Here is a 25072-nt window from a genome sequence, read left to right as displayed (position 1 = left end):
TTTTTAAAATTTATTTAAATTTAGTTAAATTAATTAAGAATTTAAATTAGTGTTAATTTGATTATGGTTTTTAGTTAGTTTTTAAAAATAAAGGACTTATTTGTACTTTTTTGAATAAAAAAGAATTTAATTTCATGTTTAGACTTAATTAATTGAACGATTTAATCATTTAAGTAAAAAAATTAACAAAAATTAAAATATTGGGGTACAATTGAAAACGGAAAATTCAAAAGTGGGTAAAATTGACAAATTTTCAACGTCGGGGTAGAATTGAAAAAAAGTTTAGAGGTGAGGGGGTTTTGAGTGATTAGGCCTATTTTTTTATTTAAAGTTAACTATTTATTGTCATTATTTTAAAAAAATAAGTTAGTCATAGCATTTAATAAGAGTATTATTAAAAAAATTAATGATAAATTTGTAAAAATTTAAAATATTAATTATATTTTCTTTCAAAACTTTTTATAAAGATACAAGTCTTTGTCAAATCGCAAAAATATGTTTGTTATTTAGTTTTTATGATAATATACTTTTTTTTTATAAAACTACGTTTTTGGTAGATTAAAAAATAGTTTTGTAAATGAAAAAAATAGATTTTTGCAGAAAAAGAAAGTAATAAGCAAATCTAAATTTTCCAAATCTACAATTTAACTTCTAATCTAAATAAGATTAAAGACAATGTCAAAATTTAATTTTAAATTCTCTAACTTTTGGTGGTTGAAGCATAAAAGAAGCAACTTTAAAGTTAAAATGAGTATTTATTTCATGCATTGGTTATGCCATATCATATTTAAAACAAGCCAATAATTTACGACAGAAAATCTTTTAACTATTAATACCACATGATTAACGCACCATTGGTTTGTTGTACAAATGATATGGCGCAACAGTTGCGTGCAATAATTTTTCAGTTAAAATTTGATCATAAAAGTCAAATAAAATAAATAGGTATTGTATTGAGTGAAAAATTGATACAATTAAATTGATTTAAAAAATATTAATGGAATTGCAGTTAAATTATCGAATTGGGTTAGATTTACAAACTTTGAAAGTTTGGATAAATTTTCAAAAAGTCAAAAAGGTTTGACCTTTTAGCACCATTAGACCATTGAATAGGATGCCATATAATTGGATAAAATCATCATTCTATAAAATTTTGTCAAAAATATTTTGTTTTTGAAAAAATTTGCGAAAAATACTCCGAGTAAGAAAATTTAGTTTTTAATTTTCTTTTCAAATATTTAGTTTTATAATTTGAAAATTTATAAAAATACTCCGTTTTTTAGAAACTGTTTTGAAAACGGTTTAAAAATGTGTATTTAAAAATTGTTTGTAATCTTTTGAAAACTTTTGAAACTGTACTGGAAGCGGATTTTAAAAATAGTTTCAAATTATTCTTTTAAAAACCGTTAGAAATCATTTGAAACACCATTAGAAGTTGTTTATAAAACAGTTTCAAATTATTTTTTTAGAAATCATTTGAAACTGCAGAGTGAAAAGTAAACAATGAATTTTTTTGAGGTATGACTAAAAACCTTCAATTTGGGGGTTAAATTATACACACGCGCGCCCGCACGTACACACGCACACGCACGCACACATACGTTCGCGCGCACACATATTTTCATATCAGAGTTCATATGTATCATAATATAAGTAAAATGTTATGCTTTATATTGAGTGATTAATTCTATGCAACGGTTGACACACCTTTTTTTTACATCAAGCAAATAAATTGCAATGTTGAAATATTAAATTATTGTTTATGTTTTATTATTAATATCTGAATATTACAAACGAGTCGTTTGTTTGTTGAATGAAAAATGTGGCACAACCATCATATTGAATTATCATATTTTATTATATAGATATAGATTATATGAGTTAATTCAATCTGTTTATTTTTTTCACCAACAAATCCTAACTCAACTGATCAGAAGGGAGGTCTAAAAGTCTAGAGGTCTTGGATTCGATTCACAAGAGGGATAAAATGTTGGTGAATTATAGGGGAGGGCAGAAAAACCGTTGAAACTGATTAATCTAAAACCAAAACCGGATAATCGAACTAAAAAATATGGTTAATTAGTCCCTAGGTTTAAATTTAGGTTTTAATTTTAAATTTTTATGGTACATGGTTTAAATTTAGGTTTTAATTTTAAATTTTTATGGTACATGGTTTAGATTTAGGATTTGGAGTTTTAAAAACCACGATTAACCGGTTTATAAATATTATATTTTTATCAATTATATTTTATATATAAATATTATTAATTCTATATAAATACTATTTAATTATTAAAATAAAGTATATTTTCTAAGTTACATATATAGAAATTCTAAATATAAAAATCTTTCATCTAAGAATATATTTACATTTAATATATATATATATATATATATATATATATAATATTTTAATTTTTTTTCTTAATAAAATATTAACTTAATAGAAATGAGAATATATAAACTTATAAGTTTATAAATAGTAGACGGTGCATATGTATTTGATAGTTATAAAATATAGTTTTACATATTTGAATTGATTCACCTAATAAGAAATACTTTACTTTTTTATATATATAATTTGAATTTCTATAACTCCTTATTTGATTGCTATAAATATTAAATAGAATGAAATTAATTTTTTTTTATTAGAATATATTTTAAATTTTATTCTATAATTGTTTTAGGTCTAATTTTCTTAATAGTTATATAGTTAAAAACAGCAAAACCGAAAAAGCAAACCGTTTTAAATGGTTAACCATTTTAAATTTTAGATTTAGGTTTGTAATTTTTAAAACTATGCTATTATAGAACGGTTTACAAAATACCCTCATGGAGCGGTCTAGTGGATTATGAAAAAGGCTTGAGAGATTATGGAGAAGACTCGAAATTTATGTAAGGAAGGTTATGAGCGTCAGAAGCGTCAACTACAGTATCGTATTGTTACGATAACAGAACCGTACACGATGTATTCAACATAAGCGCGTAGGAAACGTAAATGGCATATAAAAATATTTGTATATACTCATATATAAGTCATATATTAGGAATGATCTTGTATATCTGGAGAAAAATAAAATTTATTTTCTTTTCAATTTTTTATTGTTGAAGAAAAAAATCATTATCTGTCATTCTTAATTTCTCACTTTTAAATTCAAATTTAATTGTGATTCATTGTATCATTGATTATGCCGAATTCATACATCATCTCTCTTGAGAGTAATAAAAAATAAGTTTTCGTATGATACAAGTAAATCAAATAAGAATAGTCCATGGATGATCCATTCTCAATATACAACAAAATTCTTGCATCCCAAAGAAACAAGAAAGATTAACATTAATTATACGAAGAAGTTAAATCAGTTAAGTAAGTAAAACATTAGTTTAATTATTGATTCAGTCATTATGTCAGAATATAAAATAGATGGTTGAATCCTGCAGGCTTGATGTTTTAAAAGAATAAAATCATAGTAAAACAAATCAGAATAAAAAACATATAGGACTATAATTATATAATACCTACTAGGTTTTATATAAATCATCACCAAACTTAAGTTTTTTAAATTACAACAAACAAATTAAGAACATTCAAATTTAAATTTTCTAAACAAATTATATATATACACAGGTTCAGATTAATTTTATCTTCCACTGAGTTCCGAAAATGGAGTTATTTGTCCGAGAGAAATATCCAATTCCTTGAAAGACGGAGGCAATGGCGGCCATATAAACGCCGGCCGTTCATTAGGCACATCAGGTGCTACAGCTTCTCCTTTAAGAACCTGCAAAACAATTTTCATTAATGGCCGCTTGTTCGGATTCGGATGGCAGCAAGCCAATCCAAGAACAAGAACACATTCCATTTCGTTTGCTTCAAATTCTCCTTCCAATCTTTTATCTGCAGCATCAATAATTCTTCCCTTTTTGTACAATTCCCACACCCAATTCACTATATTACAGCTATAATCATTCTGATGGTTCTGACCTCCAGGTTTTCTTCCACAGGCAACTTCCAGGATCAGTATGCCGAATGCGTACACGTCGGTCTGGACGGTGAATCTTCCCGTCAGAATACTCTCGGGCGCCATGTAACCCGGTGTTCCGGCGATATCTTTAGTGGAATGATGAGTTTGATCGTTTAGTTTGATCATACGAGCAAGTCCGAAATCTCCCAATTTCGGGTTGAATTCGGAATCTAACATAATGTTGCTTGACTTAATGTCTCTGTGTAACACTGTCTCCGCGCAGCCATTGTGCAGGTAGTCTAATGCCTGCGCAGCGCCGGAGATTATACTCAGCCTTACTGGCCAACTCAGGATTTCATATTCCTGCTGTAATTCTGATTGGTTGTCGTCGTGGAATATGTACTTGTCTAAGCTTCCGTTAGGCAAGTACTCGTAAACGAGCAGGAATTCGCGCCTTTCGTAGCACCATCCGATTAGCTTGACGAGGTTTCGGTGATGAAGATTGCCGATTGTTGTGACTTCTGCTATGAATTCTGTCTTTCCCTGAGTTGATTTCTTGGAAATTTTCTTGACAGCTACCTCTATATTTCTGATGACTCCTTTGTAAACAGTTCCAAATCCGCCTTTTCCGAGCTTGTTCTTCGGGCTGAAGTTGCCTGTCCCCTTCTTCAAGTCTTTGAATTTGAACTTCCTCGGAGCAGTCGACGATCCTTCGATCGCCAATTGGATCCCAAAAGCATCATCCAGATATTTCCTGTCGGATTTCCTCTTCCAGTACACTAAAATCGCAATACTAGCGAACAAGATTACCCCACCGACCACCGGAACAACAATCACAATCAATCGTTTATCATCATCATCATCTATATCAATACCATCAAATTCCCAAGAACGTACACAGTTTAGCTGAGTCTCACCGCTCGTTGAGCCCGAAAATCCGACATAAACATTTTCTGGAAGATAAAGAGACAGATCAAGATTCTCAGAGAACACAGGATTTTCCATATCATCAACGAAAACAGTCAATCTTTTTCCTACTCCATCATACTGAACACGAGCTGTGACATCTTTATTGGCTCCATCGGATATTTTAACGCCTCTCGGAGTTAACGAGAATTGCCGACGAGAGTACACACTGTTAACATCCAAGCCAATATGATTATCATCAAGATCCTCTGAGTAACTTTTCCTCGTATCGAACTCTATTGCAACTATCTTAGCATCAGAAGTTCCATTCAACTGCTGATTTACAATACCGAGCCACGCGCCGTCGCTGTCGGGAGGAACTTGAGGATTAGCTGTTAATATAAAAGCTAAACCCTCACCACCTGGATTTGTCTGGTTTAAGATATTAAGCTTAAAAGTGGTAGTAAAAGATGAACTGATCATGTCCTTTTTATTCCAGAGTTGAAATGGGGTTTTGTACAGGACTCGTCCTGATCTGTTAGCCATAGTTGCACCACGAACATCTGGTGTAACTTGGATGGCATCGAGAAATAATCTGGAATGAGGAGAAATGATGAAGTCGTTGATATACGAGTCATTAAACGCGGTGTAGTTGAGATTGAAGCATTGAACATGAGTAGTAAGAACAGCCCATAAAAAAGTTGATTGGATTAAGAACTTGATTGCAGTAGAAAAGAACATAGCTTGCAAAACAAGTAAACTAGAACTCAGGTTTTTTTATGGAAATATTGGAGGGGGAGGAGAAGAAGATGAGTTGGGGTTTTGAAGTTCATATGACAGAATTGGAGATACTTATTGGCAATTTGTTCTTTTAAAAGATAAAATCAAAAGTCAGGTCAAATTAATTAATAAAAGTAAAAGGGAGTGAATTTCCTTGCATGTTCACTCGATCTTATAATCTTGTATACTTTGTCAAGGGTTGGATTTAGAATATTAATAACTTGTGACCAACATGGACTAATATATTTGAATATTAAATTTTGTCATATATCTGATTATTAATATTCAGATATATCTCATTAATTTTAGGTTACCGAATTATATTATTTTTACTAAACGGTTATCGAATTATAAAATGGTTACCGAAATATAGTATTATTACTAAAAGGTTATCGAGCTATAAAGTTACAAAATAATTATCAAACTATAGTTATTTTAACAAAATGGTTACCAAACTGTTGATTTTTTTTACAAAAAGATTATCTTACTATACATATTTTTCTTCTCCACATCATCAAGATGGTAATCTAAAATAACACTGTAGTAACTATTTTGTAATTTTTTATAGTTCGGTGACCGTTTTGTAAAAAAGTTATAGTTCGATAACTATTTTATAACTTTTTATAATTTAATAACGGTTTAGTAAAAATATTATAGTTCGGTAACTTAAAAAATATTTAACCCTTTAAATATATTTGTTTACTTTATAAATTTGACAAAACATACAATCCATTTTTTAATTAAAAAATAATTAAAAAAGTCAAAGTTGTAATATATATAAAATTATTTTACCATCTTATATTGTGCCTAATCTTGCATTATATGTTTCTAGACTTCTACATAATTTTTAATTTAAATTCATGCGATATCAACTACTGTCACATTAATTTATTTTAAAAATTAAATTATATGACAGCTTATAAGATATTATATCATAAAAAACAACATATAATTGTCAGATCAGTTTAATTTGTTCGAAAAATAGTAATATAGTTTTAACTGAATTACAAATTAGAGATGCAATATCAAAAAGATACAAATTGAAATTAGATAACAACTTGAAATATTACATCCAAGTTAAATAATTCTCACACTTGTAACCCACAAACATATGCTACTGCCATACGGTCAAAGTAAACTTACAAACTGATGACGATAGATCAAACAATAATGTGGTAGATGAATAAATATGTTGTTCATATTAATTCGTATTATTCTAATTTATCATTTTACCGTCAAAAATTCCAAATATGAAGTAATATGAAGCGTATATTAAATTGTTTTCCTCTCAAATTTGAGAAATAGGCTATAATTAAAACCGAAAAATAAAAATAGGCTAACATTGAAGATTTTAAAAATTTGGACTATAAACAAAAAAAATCAAAAAATTTGAATATTTTTGGACTATTAAACCTTTTAAAATTTATATTTTATCAATTTTATCTATTTCACATACTTTCATTATAATCTTGACCATTTTAAAAAGTTTCTAAATCCATTAGTGTATATAGTACTGTTCCAAGCTTAAGGATTCGTCAGAATTTCAGTCATGAAAATTAGATAATTTCTTTAAATTTGGACATGACCACAGAAACTATAATGGCCTTCCATATTCAATTTCCTGATATATAAATTTAAATACCATTTGAATTGGAAGTTTTCAAATCTATGAATTTTATTAACTCTATGAATTTTAAATTAATGAAATGTGAAATTTATGATTCATAAATTTTCAGTTTAAAAATATATAAAATTGATAGATTTATAGGGACATATTTGGAATAATTCAATATCAATATAATCCATTATTTAAAAAGAATGATAAATTTTAATTTTCTCCTCTAGAAAGGAAGTTTAATATTAAGTAAAGATTTTGGAGCTTGAAAGATTTTGAAAAATAATTTATACAGTTGTCATGTCAGTTTAATTTGATCTAAAAATACTACTAATATACTTTCAACTCAAGTTTCAACTGAATTACAAATTAGAGATACAATTTATATAAGACATGTAACCCATAAACATATGCCGCTTCCATATATATGGTCAAAATAAACTGACTGTATTTATGTGGTAGATGCAATAGTACTATTCAAAGCTTAAGGAAGTTCATCAGAATTTCAGTCATGAAAATTAATTAATTTTTTAAATTTGGACATGACTATAGAAACTGTAATGGTTTTCAATAAGAATTCCCTGAATATATATATATATTAATGCCTGTCAATGATAGCAACATTTATTGGAAATGCTGAAGAAAATGTATTGTTTGTCAAGGTTTTCTCATCTAAAACGTTATCTTTATAAATAAATAAAAATTTATTTTTGTATTTAAATGATAGGTATAATATAATATTTTTTATTTTATTTATCATTATATATACAATCATTAGTTATAATATAATATATTTAAAAGAAAAAAAATAAAAGATGAAAAGGTAAACATTCATTAATAAATAAAAATAAATATAATAGTTTTTATGAATGAAATCATTTTTAAATATTTTTATTTGTCCTAAAATATCTATAAATTTGAATAAGAGTGAGCAATATTTGTTTTTTTCCTTCTTCCAAGCTGGGGATGTAGAACTGACAATCAAATCTAAGAAAAAAATTATGAAAGTCAATATATAGGTATTGAGTAGTGATGAACTATTCGTATAAGAATATTGAATGTGGGGAATATATGTTTGTCCATCAGGAAGATTTTGCACAAGCTAGGGGTCTATAAAACCAAAGTTCGTGGAAGTTTGATGTAATTTGGGGATTTATGTTATTATTAAATTTTTCTATTATAGAAAAAAAAATAACTTGCGAATAATCTAACATTTATATCACTGCATTAATTTTGTCGGACAACTAATTTTGCACATCTGGTCTATTGATTTTGAAAAGTAGGGGAGTCATTATTTTGAATTTTTTATATGTGCATTCAAAAATATATACACACACACTTAAAATATGTTTAGTTCCGTTGTTAATTATAATTGACAACTGTTATTAATCTATAGATGTTAACTGGTTACTGATAGCTGATAAATAATACTTTCTCTGTCTCAAAACAATCGTCATCTTTCTTCTTTTCATACAATTTATAAAGAAACACAATTAATATTCTAATTTTAACAATTTTATCTTCATTTAGAGACCTCAAATTTGATTTTGTGTTCCTCATAATAAATAAAATAGACATTTTAAGCTTTTCGTAGAGTCAAAAACCATTTTTTTCCGACGTGTTTACAAGGAGTTATGAGGTTTTAAAGTCTGAAGTTTTGCAGTAGAAACGTGGTACGCGTCAAATTATCAAATCACTTCAAAAAGTTGGCACGACGTGTCAAATCTCCTTGAATAATTCAAACTCAATATTATATATATCTTTCTGTTTCTTATTTGAATGTATTTTATCTTTATTTCAAATGTAAGCTGAGAGATATCTCAGGAATAGTTGTTGTACTTGCTGTATATATAACAGCTTTGAATGTAAATACAATCATCATCTCTTCAATCAATATCTATCATTATATTGATCCTACATGGTATCAGAGCTTTCTTAAGCTAGTGATCCATTCAACTTTTTTTTTTTAATTTTCTTTTCTTTGATCTGTTCTTCTGAAAATGGCAAATGAAAACACCAACGGTACTCTCCATGCTTCTACTAATCTGGTCACCATCAACACTGCCTTTCAAACACCAATCAAACTCAACAGTACCAATTATCCTTCATGGAAAATTCAATTCCATACTCTCCTCATTGGTTATGATATTTTAAGCTACATAGATGGCTCTAAACCCTGCCCAGATCCAACCATTACAACCAATAACAACATCATACCAAATCCAGCCTACACCTTTTGGATTAGACAAGATCAACTAATCCTAAATGCTATTGTTGGCTCCCTCTCAATCAACATAGTGCCTTTCATTGCCAATTCCCAAACCGCCAAACAAGCTTGGGACATCCTTGCTTCCACATATGCCAAACCGTCTAGAGGGCGCATAAAGCATATCAAACAACAGATCAAATCACTCACCAAAGGCTCCATGTCTACAACCGATTTTTTACAAACCATTAAATCAAGAGCTGATGAACTTGCGATGTTGGGCTCTCCCATGGATGTTGAAGATGTTACCGACATCATTTTTGCAGGTTTAGGCGATGAATACAAAGAACTCGCAAGAGCCATCCAAGCTCGAGAAACAGCTATCTCGTTTGAAGAATTACACGAGAAGCTTCTTACCTTTGAGATCAGCAATACAAAGACATAAACTTTAAGTTATCCCGCAACAGCAAATCTGGCCGCAAAGCAAAATTATCGAAACACAACAAACACCCGATACCAAACTCGACCAGCTTCAGTTCACCAAATTACAGAAACAACAACAAGTTCAACAGAAATAATCCTCGCCCCTACCTTGGATATTGTCAAATGTGTGGTATTCAAGGGCATACCGCCAAAAAATGTATGTCATACAAACTCGTTCCCAATCAAATTGAAGCTGCCTCATCTTCACAAGTCAACAGGTCGAATCAATGGAGACCTCAGGCTCACACAGCTGCTTCCAGCAGCTATAATCCATCGAGTTGGCTTCTTGATAGTGGTGCAACTCATCATGTGACATCTGACTTGGAAAATATGGCTTTACACTCGCCCTACGACGGAACAGACAACATCATGATTGGTGATGGTACCGGCTTGCAAATAAGCCACACTGGTTCAATTTCTTTACCTTCCTCAAACAAAAGTTTTACATTAGATAATGTGCTTTGTGTTCCATCTATGAAGAAAAACTTGATTTCCATATCTCAGTTCTGTTCTTCTAATAATGTTTCTGTTGAATTTTTCCCCCAAAAATTTCAGGTGAAGGATCTATGCACTAAATCTGTTTTTCAAGAAGGAACTGTGAAGGATGGAGTGTATGTATGGCCAACAAATCAATCCAATACTTCACCTATTTTAGCCTTCTCTACGGCTAAAACAAATACCTCTTGTTGGCATCAACGCTTAGGACATCCTGCTTTTCCAATTTTACAGCATATTATTCGCACAAATAATTTGCAGTCTAATGTCATTAAGGATGTTACCTGTAATGCATGTTCATGCAATAAAGCTCATAAGCTTCCTTTTTCTGAATCTACTTTGATGTCCTCTCAACCACTTGAAATTATTTTCTCTGATGTATGGAGTTCTCCGGTTATGTCATTTGATAACTTTAAATATTATGTTGTGTTTGTTGATCATCATACCAAATACATTTGGCTTTATCCAATCAAAGCAAAGTCACAAGTTAAAGAAGTCTTTATTCGGTTCAAAACTATTGTTGAGAATTATTTTGATAGAAAAATTAAGATTTTATACAGTGATAATGGTGGGGAGTTTATTGCTTTAGCTTCATTCTTAGCTGATCATGGAATATCTCATCACACTACACCCCCACATACACCACAACATAATGGCACATCTGAGCGGAGACACAGACATATTGTTGAAACTGGCCTCACTCTCTTAATGCAAGCTTCCATGCCCACAAAATTCTGGTCATTTGCTTTTCCTGCAGCAGTTTATCTTATCAATAGGATGCCCACCAAAACACTTCAACTTCGGTCACCTTATGAATGTATTTTTGGTCATAAACCAAATTACACAAAGTTACGTGTATTTGGATGTTTGTGTTATCCATGGGTCAGACCGTATAATAAACATAAATTAGAGAGTCGTTCAATTCCTTGCGTGTTTATTGGTTATTCTAACGCAACATGCTTATTTCTGTTATCATATTCCTACTTCTAAGGTTTTCATATCCAGACATGTGCAATTTGTAGAAAATATTCTTCCTTTTCAGGTGGGAAGTTCTACAGCAAGTGAAACACCAAGAAATCCTACTCCTCCATGGACTCCTCCTGCAATCAGAATTCAGTCTACATACACTCCTCCATCTTCAGTTCAATCTCATCCTTCTACCGTGCATATGACACCTTCACCAACTTCTGCTCAATCCACACAGTCCTTACAATCATCAAATTCCTCTCCTACAAATTTTCCAACAGTTCAAGTATCTCCACCAATCCAGCCACCACCGAATCCTCAACGCACTATGGTTACAAGAGCTAAAAATAACATCACAAAACCCATTCAAAAATTAAATCTTGCAGCCCAAAAACAATCACCTCAAATACAAGAACCGCACTCTGTGAAACAAGCTTTAAGTGATGAAAGGTGGCGAAAAGCTATGAGTCAAGAATTTGATGCATTAGTGAGTAATGGTACATGGGAACTTGTCCCTGCTACATCTGATCAGAATATCATTGGTACAAAATGGATTTTTCGAATCAAGAGGGACTCAAATGGTTGTATTGACAGATTCAAGGCAAGGTTGGTTGCCAAGGGCTTCAATCAAAGGCCAGGTATTGATTTTCATGATACGTTTAGTCCGGTTGTCAAACCCACGACAATTCGTGTTGTTCTTAGTCTTGCCATAGCTAATGGATGGCTAATTCGACAATTAGATGTCAATAATGCCTTCCTGCAGGGTACTCTACATGAAAATGTGTACATGAGCCAGCCACCTGGATTCGTTGACAAAGACCATCCGAATCATGTTTGCAAACTTCGAAAAGCCATTTACGGTTTGAAGCAAGCTCCTAGAGCATGGTACCATGAGTTACGACAATTTCTTCTTCAAGTTGGTTTTCACAACTCCAAATCAGACACGTCTCTGTTTGTGTTTCATGAAGGTGATGTGCTCCTATACTTGCTCGTATATGTTGACGATATAATTTTCACAGGATCTCATCAAGACAAAGTGTTGCAATTTGTCAATACTTTATCTAAGAGATTTTCTCTTAAAGACTTGGGCTCATTATCCTACTTTCTTGGAATTGAGGTGGTGCCAAACCAAAATGGTATTCTGCTTTCACAACAACGGTACGTGATTGATCTTCTACATCGGACTAATATGCATGACTCAAAACCCATTGCTACACCACTTCCATCTTCTTTCTCACTGACTCAAAAATCTGGAACTCCATTGTTTGATCCTAAAGAGTATCGAATGGTGGTTGGCTCTCTACAGTACTTGTTGATAACAAGGCCAGAAATGGCATTTGCGGTGAATAAACTTTCTCAATATATGCAAGCTCCTACTACTGAACATTGGTCCATTGTCAAAAGATTGTTACGTTATCTTAGAGGAACTATGGGCTTTGAAATTCAGTTTCACACTCAATCGCCAATACACCTTCATGCCTTTTCGGATGCTGACTGGGGTGGCAACAGAGTTGATTGGTCCTCTACTTCAGCTTATGTAGTTTATCTTGGCAGAAATCCCATTTCCTGGAGCTCAAAGAAACAACGTACAACTGCTCGTTCGTCAACAGAGGCTGAATACCGAGCAGTTGCAGCCACAGCAGCTGAGATTGTGTGGGTAGGTAATCTGCTTAAAGAACTTCATGTTTATTTACTTCAGAAACCTGTCATCTACTGTGACAATGTGGGAGCAACACAACTCAGTGCCAATCCAGTTTTCCATTCCAAAATGAAACATCTTGCTATTGATTATTATTTTGTTCGAGATTTAGTTCAGGACAATCTTCTTCGAGTTGCTCACGTCAGTAGTCAAGATCAATTGGCTGATGTTATGACAAAGTCTATTTCTGGAAATCGATTTCAGCTGATGCGTACCAAGATTGGTGTCTCACAACGTCCACCATCTTGAGGGGGGCTGTCAAAGATATCTCCTTGAATAATTCAAACTCAATATTATCTATATCTTTCTGTTTCTTATTTGAATGTATTTTATCTTTATTTCAAATGTAAGCTGAGAGATATCTCAGGAATAGTTGTTGTACTTGCTGTATATATAACAGCTTTGAATGTAAATACAATCATCATCTCTTCAATCAATATCTATCATTATATTGATCCTACACGACGACCGCACGACAAGGGGTACGACGTTCCAACCCCAGTTTTGCATGCCAAAATTACAAATTTGGTTAAACGAGATTTGACTTGGACAAAAGAAGACGTGGATAATTTGGGACTTTCATAGAGCTCAAAAATAGACATAATCTTAGAGTTTAAATGGTATAAATATCAAACATTAACATCGTATGAGAAGTTTGCTAAATTATCATTAGACATAAACCCTAGTTTTAGCTTAGATTAATTGTTTTTCATTCGATTACTTTATTTTTTTGGAATTTTACATCAAGATTGAAGGCGGAGTTAAGATACGAAGACGACAAAATTCTTGAGAGATTAATTCTTGTTTGTATTCTTTTAACTATGAATTCCCTTTTAACTATTAATTAAATTGGATTATGGGTTATTGTTTAAATTGCATATTAAATTGGAATTCCTTTTTCATTTCCCCGTGTTTCAATTTTGACTTGGGAGAGTTAAATTGAGATAGACCAATATAATCAATAACGTATGAGTTAATTACGCGAGAGTGAAGGAATGAATATGTGCTTTTAAGGTTTGTTTAATAAATGCCAATTGATTAATTATTAGGTTTATGATTATACGAGATTGATTTATTTGTTTATTAATTGAGATAATTAGGCTTTTGCCCGTAACCACTCGAGAGAGCGGTATATGTGTTTTCGAATAGACTAAACTGTAATTTGACAACCAATTCTATAACTCATTTGATTGATAGAATAATGATAGTTAACAATACCTAATTTTCATCTTATAAGTTTACATCTCAATTTAATTTCAGCTTTAGTTAATTTTAGTTATAATTATTATTTTAATTTTATTAGTTCAATCACTCTTCTAAATATTTTTGTTTATCAAATTGAATATCATAATTGGGTGTATCTAGTAGTTTTTTCTGTGGGTACGATATCAACATTTCCTAATCTATATTGCTTGTAAATTTCATATACTTGCGGATTTTTAAACCAACATATAACACGGACCAAACTCACCGGACACTATTGTATTTTACAACCCCTTGAAACACGGTACCAGAACCAAAACTAAACAATCTAGGATGATAGAAATAACACAAACTTAGTTACTAGAACTCCAGCCAGAATCTCTTGTCAATCTCAAATATCGCAGCCTATACTCCTCTAACTTTTCCTTTCCGTAAAACTCCCATAATTACTAATAATTACATATCTATTTTGGCTAAAGTATTCAATATAGTGTTATGAATGAAGAAATCAATGCCCTGAAAATGAACCAAGCCTGGGAATTAACTCTATTGTCTGTAGGAAAAAGGACAATTGGATCCAGGAATGGCATAAGAGTATGCTCTTCACTTGCCTCTACTAGAGAATCCTATGAATCAAAACCTTGTGTTATAAACGACTGTAAATATCAACAAATATTAAGAGAACGGGCCGGTTGAAAAAATGCCCATGGTGAGGCTATGATACTGGCTAGTCATACATATATTTGATAAGATTCGTATTTCTAAATACTTAAACTAGATGGTTATATAAATAGATATAAAGCAAAAAGTGTTGTAAAAGGTTTCATTCAAGTTGAAGGATTGGATTATTTTGAAAGTTTTTTTCCTATTGTAAAAATTGTTAATGTCAGAATTAAGTTTTATCACATATTTTTTTTATAGATAGTTAAACATTTTGTAGCGTTTTTCTTTTTCTAAGGACATATTTAATAGAGATATTTTCTATTTAGTGATTATCCACCAATTTTATGCTCGATGATTAGTGGATAATTCGATTCTTTTGTCCGTGGATGTACGCTTTAATACCGAACCACGTAAATATCTTGTGTTATTTATTTATTTTGCTATAGTAGCATTATTTGGTAATCAAATCCATAATTAAATACCTACCGAATAGTCGATTCCATTACGTATACCAAACCGGTCACGACAATTAGTGACAAAAATTCAATAATGGATATCAATATTGTAACACATGATAACCCCACACATTTGCTTAATTCATTTGATTTTGTTTTTATCAAAAATAAAACGTTTGACTTTTGTTATTTAGGCAAAATTATGGACTATATTGCTACGTTTGGCTAATAATAAAGAATAGCTAGAGTTATATTCCACTAAATTTTATGGATTTAGTTCAGATTTTAGAGCATCTCTAATTGCCTCTTTAAAATTGATAAATTTTTTAATTTAAAGAGTTTTACTAATAAATTAAACTCTAATGAACTCTCTATAAATTTAAAAAAGAGAGTGAAAATGACTCTTTATTTGTGGAGAGGAATTTTCACTCTCTATTTCATTTTAAAAAAAACAAACTTTCAAATTTTAAAATCAGTTGGTTATTTTTCATTTAAAATGTAGTATTTTGTATTTTTGAATTTAAAAACTGAATAAATAAATAAATATTATTAATATTTTCTGTTTTTAATATTATTTATAAAAATTAGAAATAAAATAAAAAGTTAATATTAAAAAGTCTATTGAAATAAATTTAAATATATTATTTTTTATATTAAAAATATTCTTTATTTTACTAAATATATTTTTAAAATAAAGAGCACCTTTAAAAAGGCAAAAATACTGAAAAATCCCCCACCTTTAAATTTTTTTTCAATTCCACCACCACCTAGGAGAATTTTCAATTGCACCCTATTTAGGATTTTCAGTTTTCGTCTGCACCTCAAAATAAAAAAAATTGACAATTTAAGGATAAAATTATTAAAACCAACTAAATAGAAGAATTATATTATTATTTTTTCCATTTAAAAAAAATAAAAATGAATGATTAATTTAAACTTTTTTCTAAATGAAAAGAGGTCATTTTAGTCAATTAGGGTACAGGTGAAAACTGAAAACCCTAAATAGGGTGTACTTGAAAATTCTCTTATATGGTGGTGCAATTGAAAATAAAGTCAAAGGTGGGGGAGTTTTAAGTATTTTTGCCCTTTAAAAATGCTCTTAGTAGCAATAATTTGAAAAGTTTATCGTCTCCTAATCTCCTTTACGAAGATAGTCAAATTATACTGCAATAGGATCTCCTTTACTAGATTTTAAGATTAGTACTCCACCTAAGAGTATAATTTTAAATTATTTTTCTACTTTTCAGTATTATTTTTCTCGTCTGATCATTTCATACTCTTTTTCAATTATCAGCTATATGTTTTTCTTTTTTTGCTTTTTTATTTAAATTTTATGATTGCTTGAGTGCTCTTTCTTTTTACACTAAAAGAAGTGTGGATCAGTTGATAAAACTTGATTCTCCAGCGAAATGATTATGCAATAATAATATAATATGTTATGTTTTTATCACTATAATCAACCATGTTACTCGTTAATTATTTTTTGCTTTTTAAGGCTGGATTGTCAAAGACACATGTAATACACTTTCATAAAGGAAAATAAATAACTTTCTACGATTTTTTTAATTCATTTCTGTGTCGAAATCTAAGAAATTAGCTTAATAACTTGTCAATCTATTCTCATGTCTTTACTTTACTAGTTTTGAACTAATTATGACGCGAATTGACTCGACTAAGCACTCATGAATTCAAGTTTATTTTTTCAGCTTGGATTTATTCTTTAGTTTATTTCTGATCTTCCGGCAGTCCATGTTTAACTTTTCTCTAATCCTGAGTTTATTACAAACCCTACCTCTAATTTTTTAAAATTCTGATCACAATCTGGGCCGGAGCCTATCCTTGCTAAGGGTACCCCAGCGACTAAGTATATCAATTTTATTAATTAATTAATCCATTGAAATTCTAATTCATATCAATTAGATCAAATGTGTTAATTTTGAAAAAATTAGTAAGGGGCTAATTAACCAAATTGATGAAAAATAGGGCTAATTGATAATATTAACAAATTAATTTTGAAAACAGCAATAATTAACCAATTAAATTGATTAAAAAAATTGGGCTTATTGATAAAATTCAATAAATTAATTAGATCAAATGTATTAAATTTTGAAGACAACCGTGGGGGGCTAGTTAACCAAATTGATAAAAATTTGGGCTAATTGAATTTTTTTTTAACCTATTTAGGGGATTAACCGCAAACATATTAATTAATTATGGTGTTCATTGATCATTGCATGTAAATTCACCGGACATTTGATATTTAAGTGGAGTGATTAAGATATAGTTTCTGTTTGGATTATAGAAGCTATGGTCACAAATTCACAATCATTTTATTGATTGGAATTTTTTCGAGGCAGCAATATAGAACAAAGAAACAGAAAAGAAATTTCAAATGATTATTGTTGCTAAGCTTTTTAAGATGAACAAGCTTTTAAATAAATTAGTTTAATGGCAAAAATCTAAATTATTAGTCCACTCTTTCCTTCCTTACTGGATGCATTCCATTCTGAGAAAAATTTCCTTCTCAAACCCTAATTTGAAAAAGTAGCCGTTGGAATCCAACAGCTAGTTTATATGTTTCCTATGAAAATTTCTGTATATCTTATATTAACATGACAATCTTTTTGATATAGATCATGAAAAATCTCCATTAGATTAATTTTTTTTTTTTAAGAACACAAGGAAAATTGAGAGAATATTTTCTTTGCTACTAAGATTTTAGGTTAGATTTTTTTTTTAGATTTTCAGAAATGAGTAATAACGGTCGTTGTGCAGCTTGCAAATATCTGAGAAGAAGATGCCCTTCAGATTGTATTTTCTCACCTTATTTTCCTTCAAATAATCCTCAAAGATTTGCTTATATTCACAAAATCTATGGTGCCAGCAATGTTGGGAAGTTGCTTCAGGTATTCATTAAATAACCCATGATTCTGTTGAAAAATTAATTTAGCTAATACTATATAATAAATTTCCTGACATGATTTTTTCGCGTTTTGTATTATGATAAAGCAACTTCCGGACGAACTAAGGGAATTAGCAGCAGATTCGTTGTACTATGAGGCGAAATGCAGAACTGAAGATCCTGTGTATGGTTGTGTTGGGGTGATCTCTCAGTTATACCAGCAGATACATAATTCTGAAACTGAGCTTGCTAGAACCAGAGCTGAAATTCAAGTTCTTGCTTCTCTTGCTCAACAACCTGATGAGATTTACGAAAATGAAGTTTAAATTAGTGTCAGAAATATAGCAAATAATTTTCTGTTTGGTTTTTACTATATTTTCGACATTGAATTATTGAACAAGATTCGGACATGGCAATAGCTAAACCTTTTTCCATTTTTTTAATATTGAGACAAATCATATTCTGAAACTTTGTTCTTTGTATTTAACAAAAATAAATCAGCAGAACATAAAAATAAGCAAATGTGATTGTGGCAGTGAAGGTGACTTCTTAACTTTCACCGGAGATGATACTTCTTGGAAACTACAATAAGCTAAATTAATTCGGATTATAAAATTACAAATTTGAAGAGAATTTAATTTGATCAAGATCCAAGTAGTATAAATCATTATATACAAATGGACCAAGATCATGACGTATACCAAATATCAAAATAGTACAATCAGAGTTAAATTTGAACCTGCTTAATTTCGTATCGAGTCATTTAATTGTATACGTATCAAGTCGAACTTCATCAGTGTAAAACCAAGACTTGTGCAGCTAACTTTGATTCCTTCTCGTCTTATAATTGCTATTCAAAATATATATCTATAATATTCTATCCTGCATCACAAACCCTGAAAGACTAAAAGCTAGAGAGATGGTTCGGATTGAAGATGAAGAGGAAGAACCCAAATATAGTCATTTCACTCATGAACACCCATTAGAACTGATCAATTCCAATCAAGTATCAGACAGAACAACATGTTCAGGTTGCAACAGAAGTATATTAGCCGGAAAAGATTTCTACACTTGTAAATCTTGCTCCTTTTCTCTTCATCGCGTCTGCTACAATATGGCAACAGTATACAATCATCCGGCCGAACCAGGCCATCACTTAAACCTGATCCTCTCGCCGTCTTTCGAATGCAAAGCTTGCGGACTTAGGGGTTCGGGTTTCAGCTACAATTGCAGAATCTGTGCCTGCAATTATCACTCACTCTGCTTAAGAATGCCACTTACAGAATCATCTGCTTTTCATGGACATCTTCTGAAACTCGTGGTGTCTCCTTTGTATGACAATTTGCCTTTCAAAGGCTTTCGCTGCGACGTGTGTGGTAATCCTGGTTCGGATCACTGGCTTTATAGCTGCAAGGAATGCGAATTTGATGTGCATCTTAATTGTATCTATTCTGTGCCAATCCCAGAAAAACACACCAACCTGAGGATTCTCAGAGCTCCACCTAATGAAACGGGTGCGTACGACATGAATTATGGTCCTTCAGCTCCTTACATAAACTTTTCGGAACCAACAGCAAGTTCTATGTCTAATCCAGGGACTAATTTTGTTCATCCTGGAGTCCGAATTAGTACTGCTACAGGGACCTCCGGGGCAGGAATAGCTGGACTTGTCGCTACCGGGATACTTACTGGTATCGGAGAAGGGATAGGACAAGAGATTGTCCAGACTATTTTTAATAATTCAGATATAAGTTCCTAGAGTTTAAGGCTGTGCGTGAACATCTATGTTGCACGAAAACTTATTGAATAGTTTCGTTTCTGTTTCTGAAAAATGCTTCTTTAGTTCCGGAACTTTATATTTTATAACATAATTTTATAAAACATATTGTTCCGCCATTTTTCATTTCAGCGTTTCCTCTTTTGACTTTCTGTTTTCGTGCAACATCAATAATTGTACTAGGCCTTTTTCTATCAGAGTATGCAGTCTGAATTTTCCGTATTCTGTGAGAAATTGGCAAAGCTAATCCTGTCAATTTCAGATTGTTAATTCCAAACTTTTTCTTTTGTTTTTATGAAAATAAAAAGTGATGTATGCTTGCCGGCTTGTGCATTATAGAATTATTTAAGAGGAAAATTTTCTGTCTGAGTAATTGTACAATCCTTTCAATTTAGTCCATTTTGTTTTTATGTAATGTATTAGGACAAAGAATCTATGAAATTTCAAAGTACTAGCGGATACCTCAAGAAAAAGACAGCTACTGATTTTTGTATGCTGTATATCTAATATTTAGATCACCTACTTACTGTTGAAAATTGAAAAATGATTGAAGCAGACAAGCACCTATTTCACCATTTTAGCCATCAACATCCGCTCGAAAGAACCGTTTCGCCTTCCACCGATGGCATTACTTGCTATGGTTGCAGCCTCGGAATATTGCCCGAAAACGACTACCACCAATGCAAAACCTGTTCGTTTTCTCTTCACAGTATATGTTCAAAGATACCTAGAAAAATCAAACATCCTGCACATCCCAATCACTACTTAACCCTTCTGGTTTCGCCAACAACTGCAAACAGCTCGTGTAACTGCGAGGCTTGTGGAGATAACGTCTCCGGCTTCTACTACAACTGCGCGGAATGTGACATTTATTTTCACATCTTGTGCTCATTTCTCCCTCTTTCAGTTCCAATCTCTTCCCATCATCACACACTCAACATCGAATTTTCGCCACCGTATGATTTCTGCTGTGATCTATGTGATAAACCAAATCATTTAGGTGGTTGGCTGTATAGATGTCGCTTCTGCGAATTCGATGCTCATATTTCTTGTGCCATTTCTGATCAAAGAATTCAATCTCTGTTACTGCCTAATACTCTGACAAGGCAGAATATTTTATTTTCAGGTTCAGATTTTCGAATCGATAGTCAAGAACTCATGCAATTAGTACTACAGGGAGTTTTAAGAAGCAATCAAGACGGGAACATCGGAGAATCAGGAATCGGAAAATTTCCGTCGGATCAAGCAGAAATGCAAATGTCTAACACTTCTACAAGTCCATTAGATCAAACTCGGAATAAGGATTCAGTAACAACTTCGATTTCTGAAGACTTGACAATGCCAAGCTATCAATTTAGTGACTTGTGTTTTTCAATAGATATATTGAAATCTTATTCAAGTCAAGATCAGGAATGTCAGGAAAACAAACAAGCTAGTAATAAAGAAATGGAGAAAATAATTCCTGAAGGTGAAGCAAATGCCAATCCTGATACAGCTAAAATGCTTAAAAAACATGTATTCAATCCTCTGTATTTGGTGAATGAAGAATTTTCATTTGGAGGTGCCAATGGAAAATTAGGACAGCATCAGGAAATTGGAAAAGACAATAAAAATGGAGTTAGACCGATCGAATACAACGGTATCAAATCGAAAAAAGTAAGTATGCCATCTTAAATTCTTGTTCATGTACTATCTATGTTGCACGGAAATATTATTTGTATGGTTTCGGATTTTGAAGAAAACTCATAAATTTTATATTTATATTTTACTTTTTTTATAAAATTAAACTAAGAACATGATGCATCATTATAATTGTTGTCCTGGCTTTGCAGCAAAATTCAATGGGTTCATTTTGGATGAAGCTCTTTAGCTGTTGGTATGACCCAGGGTACCAAAAATGTTCTAATAGCTTCAAAAATGGAGGCATGTGAACAAGTGATGGTGATTAAATTTTCAAGGATATGAAGCATACTTTTTTTATTAGGTTGCAGCCAATTTTACAATTTGATTATTGTTGTACTATAGTCTCTATAGTTCACCTAATAATATAGATTGCATTATTTTTTTAAATGATCATAAAGAGTTGGAAGAATATTTTCTAATCTCCAAAATATTTGTTTGTCTCCTCATTATTAATTACTTGTTAGAGACATAATTAAAAAAAATAGGGATAATATGTTTTTAATAATTTATAATTATTAAATTAAAATATTTATGTAATTATATATATATATATATATATATATATATATATTAGTATAAATTTAGCTATTATAATGACTTGGATAATAGATATAGAGTTTTATTTTAAGTTTTGTTAGACTTCAAAATTCAAAACAAAACAACTATAAAAATTTAAGGTTTTAATCACCAAAAAAACCCCACCTTTTAGCCCCTTTTCAGTTGCACCCCGACGTTGCAATTTTATCAGATGCACCCTAATTCGCACTTTTGGGTTTCAATTCCACCCTCAAAATCAAATTGGACTTTTTTTCACTCGGAAAAAATTTATAGAAACCCTTATAAAGTGCTTGTTTGAACTCTTTTCCACACAAAAAGTTAAAAATGGATGACTTATTTTAACTTTTTCTAAATAGAAAAGAGATTAATTTAGTATTTGAGGGTGGAATTGAAAACCAAAGGTGCAAATTAGGGTGCAGTTAACAAAATTGCAACGTCAGAGTGCATTTGAAAAGGGGCTAAAAGGTGAGGTTGTTTTTGGTGATTAAGTCAAAATTTAAATATTAAGTAAATTGATGAATTATTTTTCAAAACCAAACTCATCAACTGTTTACGTTATATCGTTTATAAATTATATACTCTTTTCATTCGCATCCTCTTTATTTTAATTTTATTTTGGCGAAACTTATCTTTAGATCTTTATATGCTTGCAAAAATAAACATCTGGTCATTTGTCAATTTTTTTTCCTTTTTCCTATGCTTAATTTATTTTAAATTTATAGGTTTTTGTTTGGACATAAAAGCGTAAATTACATTAACCATGAAACACGTGTGAAACCGGATTAAATATCCACCAAACTCGACACGTTGGAAGAAGGATCACATTATCAAACTTGGATAGAGGCGAGATAACAAAAATTTATAAGTACAAAGATTTATTGGATAAATATTTTGAAGAAAAGGTCAATAGATAAAAATTTGAAAGTATAGCAACTTTTTATTATTTTCGACGTGAAAATTGTTAATCACTTAATGAAAACTGAGCTATACACTTACAACTTATATCGATAAAAATATCAATTAAATAAAAAATGAACAGTATAATAACCTATTAAAAAATAAATTTTGAAGAGGAATTAAAAAAATAAAATTTTGAAAGTATTAAGTATATGAGTTTTTTGATTAGATCACACTTATTTTTAAAATAAAAAAAATTAATATTATTTTGAGAATTATTTTATTTTTCAGAGTAAAATTTTGTTCTTATAGTTTGGAAGGATGAATTTTTATCGCTTTCATCCATATTTTTTTTTGAATTCAGATCTCATTAAATTGAATATGAAACAGTTACATTTGTAAGAAATTCGGGATAATTTAAAAACTAAACCCGATGAACATGGAACAGACAACATGCTGCCTGATTCGCAGATCTTACTTATGAAAATAAAAATAAATTACTAACTGTTTCGCAAATTAAGTGCAGTCTTCAATCACTCTTCGTTCAAACTTCGTTCAAACACCCGCAAACTCACAGCATCCGATTCAATCAACACTTGATATAACTTCTTCTAAAAAAGAGACAATAACTCCTCTAAAAAAGAAGACAACAAACCTTTCACAGAGAAAGGAAAACAAATCTTTCATAATGAAAGGAAAGTAAAACATTCATAAAAAGACAAACAATAGAAAATAAATAAAACTAGAATAGCTCATAGACGAATCCATTTTGTTACTGAAAGATCTTCAATCTATCGTCGCTTCTTGATAATTGAATTGCGCTTCGTGATAAATTTTAATCCGTCAGAAAAATGAAAAAGAGTTGGCTATTTATTATGTTCTATAACATTAAAATAACATAAATAAAAAGGATGGCTACCGTCAATAGAAAATTAAGCCATTGACGGCTGCCGAAGAAAAAAATAAGAAAAAAGCTCTAGGCGGATAGGGTTTGTTAGAGCGAAAAGAGAAGCTTTCATCCATAGTTAAATAAACAACATATGCTAAAAATAAAGTAACTGTAAAATTTGCCTGAATTTGGTTATTATTTTTCGGCCTAATTATTTAAAAAAGATCCCACCTTAAACTTTTTTTTTTGTTTATACCATGATTTTGTAAAAAAATCATTTGTACCCAATTTTGAATTTTTAAGTTTCATCTCTACCCAATACAAAAATATAATTGACAATTTAATATATTAAAAGATAAAAAAATTAAAAACAATTAAATAAAAAATTATATCATACGTATAATTAGTATATAAACATAAATTAAAGGATTATTTTAAACTTTTTTCAAGTGAAAAGAGGCAATTTTAGTATTTTGGGTAGAGATGAAACCTAAAAATCCAAAATTAGGTACAAATGACTTTTTTATAAGATCAAGGTATAAACGAAAAAAAAATTCAAAAGTGGGAATTTTTAAGTAATTAAGCCTTATTTTTCTGATTTAATGGTTTTATTAATTAAGGGTTTATATAATCTAATTTTATGCATCGACAGGGAAATTAGAATCTACTTTAAAGAAGATCAAAATTTGTACAGAAAAATATTACCCACCTAAATGAATCACTAGCATCAATAGATTTCAACGATTGTGAAAACTGAAAGGTTCTTATTCAAATTGCTTCTTTTCGTGATTGATCAATAAAAAATTATAATTATTAAAATAAATTATGATGATAAAGAAAATTATATTCATGTCACCTATCAACCCCATTGGCGTTATTTTAGACACCCCAGTTGCATTAAATTAAGCAAAACTATGCAAGGCACTAAAA

General features: G+C 30.7%; 4 protein-coding genes across 4 annotated transcripts; 3 read left to right on the top strand and 1 right to left on the bottom strand.

The window, feature by feature from the left end:
• Positions 1-3486: 3486 nt before the first annotated feature.
• LOC126676520 (probable L-type lectin-domain containing receptor kinase S.5) lies at positions 3487-5757 on the bottom strand. Its single transcript, XM_050370736.2, has one exon. The coding sequence runs from the start codon at positions 5610-5612 to the stop codon at positions 3642-3644; it is 1971 nt and encodes a 656-aa protein (XP_050226693.1). The 5' UTR covers positions 5613-5757; the 3' UTR covers positions 3487-3641.
• A 12068-nt stretch (positions 5758-17825) lies between these two features.
• On the top strand, positions 17826-18762 carry LOC126676637 (LOB domain-containing protein 24-like). The gene is made up of 2 exons (XM_050370873.2): positions 17826-18342; positions 18446-18762. Exons 1-2 carry the CDS (start codon positions 18187-18189, stop codon positions 18662-18664), a joined length of 375 nt encoding a protein of 124 aa, XP_050226830.1. The 5' UTR covers positions 17826-18186; the 3' UTR covers positions 18665-18762.
• A 343-nt stretch (positions 18763-19105) lies between these two features.
• LOC126676636 (protein VACUOLELESS GAMETOPHYTES-like) lies at positions 19106-20246 on the top strand. The gene has a single exon (XM_050370872.2). It carries the CDS (start codon positions 19258-19260, stop codon positions 20095-20097), a length of 840 nt encoding a protein of 279 aa, XP_050226829.1. The 5' UTR covers positions 19106-19257; the 3' UTR covers positions 20098-20246.
• A 339-nt stretch (positions 20247-20585) lies between these two features.
• On the top strand, positions 20586-22153 carry LOC126676635 (uncharacterized). The gene is made up of 2 exons (XM_050370871.2): positions 20586-21771; positions 21948-22153. The coding sequence occupies exons 1-2, from the start codon at positions 20659-20661 to the stop codon at positions 22044-22046; spliced, it is 1212 nt and encodes a 403-aa protein (XP_050226828.1). The 5' UTR covers positions 20586-20658; the 3' UTR covers positions 22047-22153.
• Positions 22154-25072: the final 2919 nt, after the last annotated feature.

The sequence above is a fragment of the Mercurialis annua genome, linkage group LG4 (assembly GCF_937616625.2).
Source record: "Mercurialis annua linkage group LG4, ddMerAnnu1.2, whole genome shotgun sequence".
NCBI classification, from domain to species: domain Eukaryota; kingdom Viridiplantae; phylum Streptophyta; class Magnoliopsida; order Malpighiales; family Euphorbiaceae; genus Mercurialis; species Mercurialis annua.
Note: the sequence above shows the minus strand (reverse complement) of the source record. Positions and strands in the feature narration are given on the sequence as shown.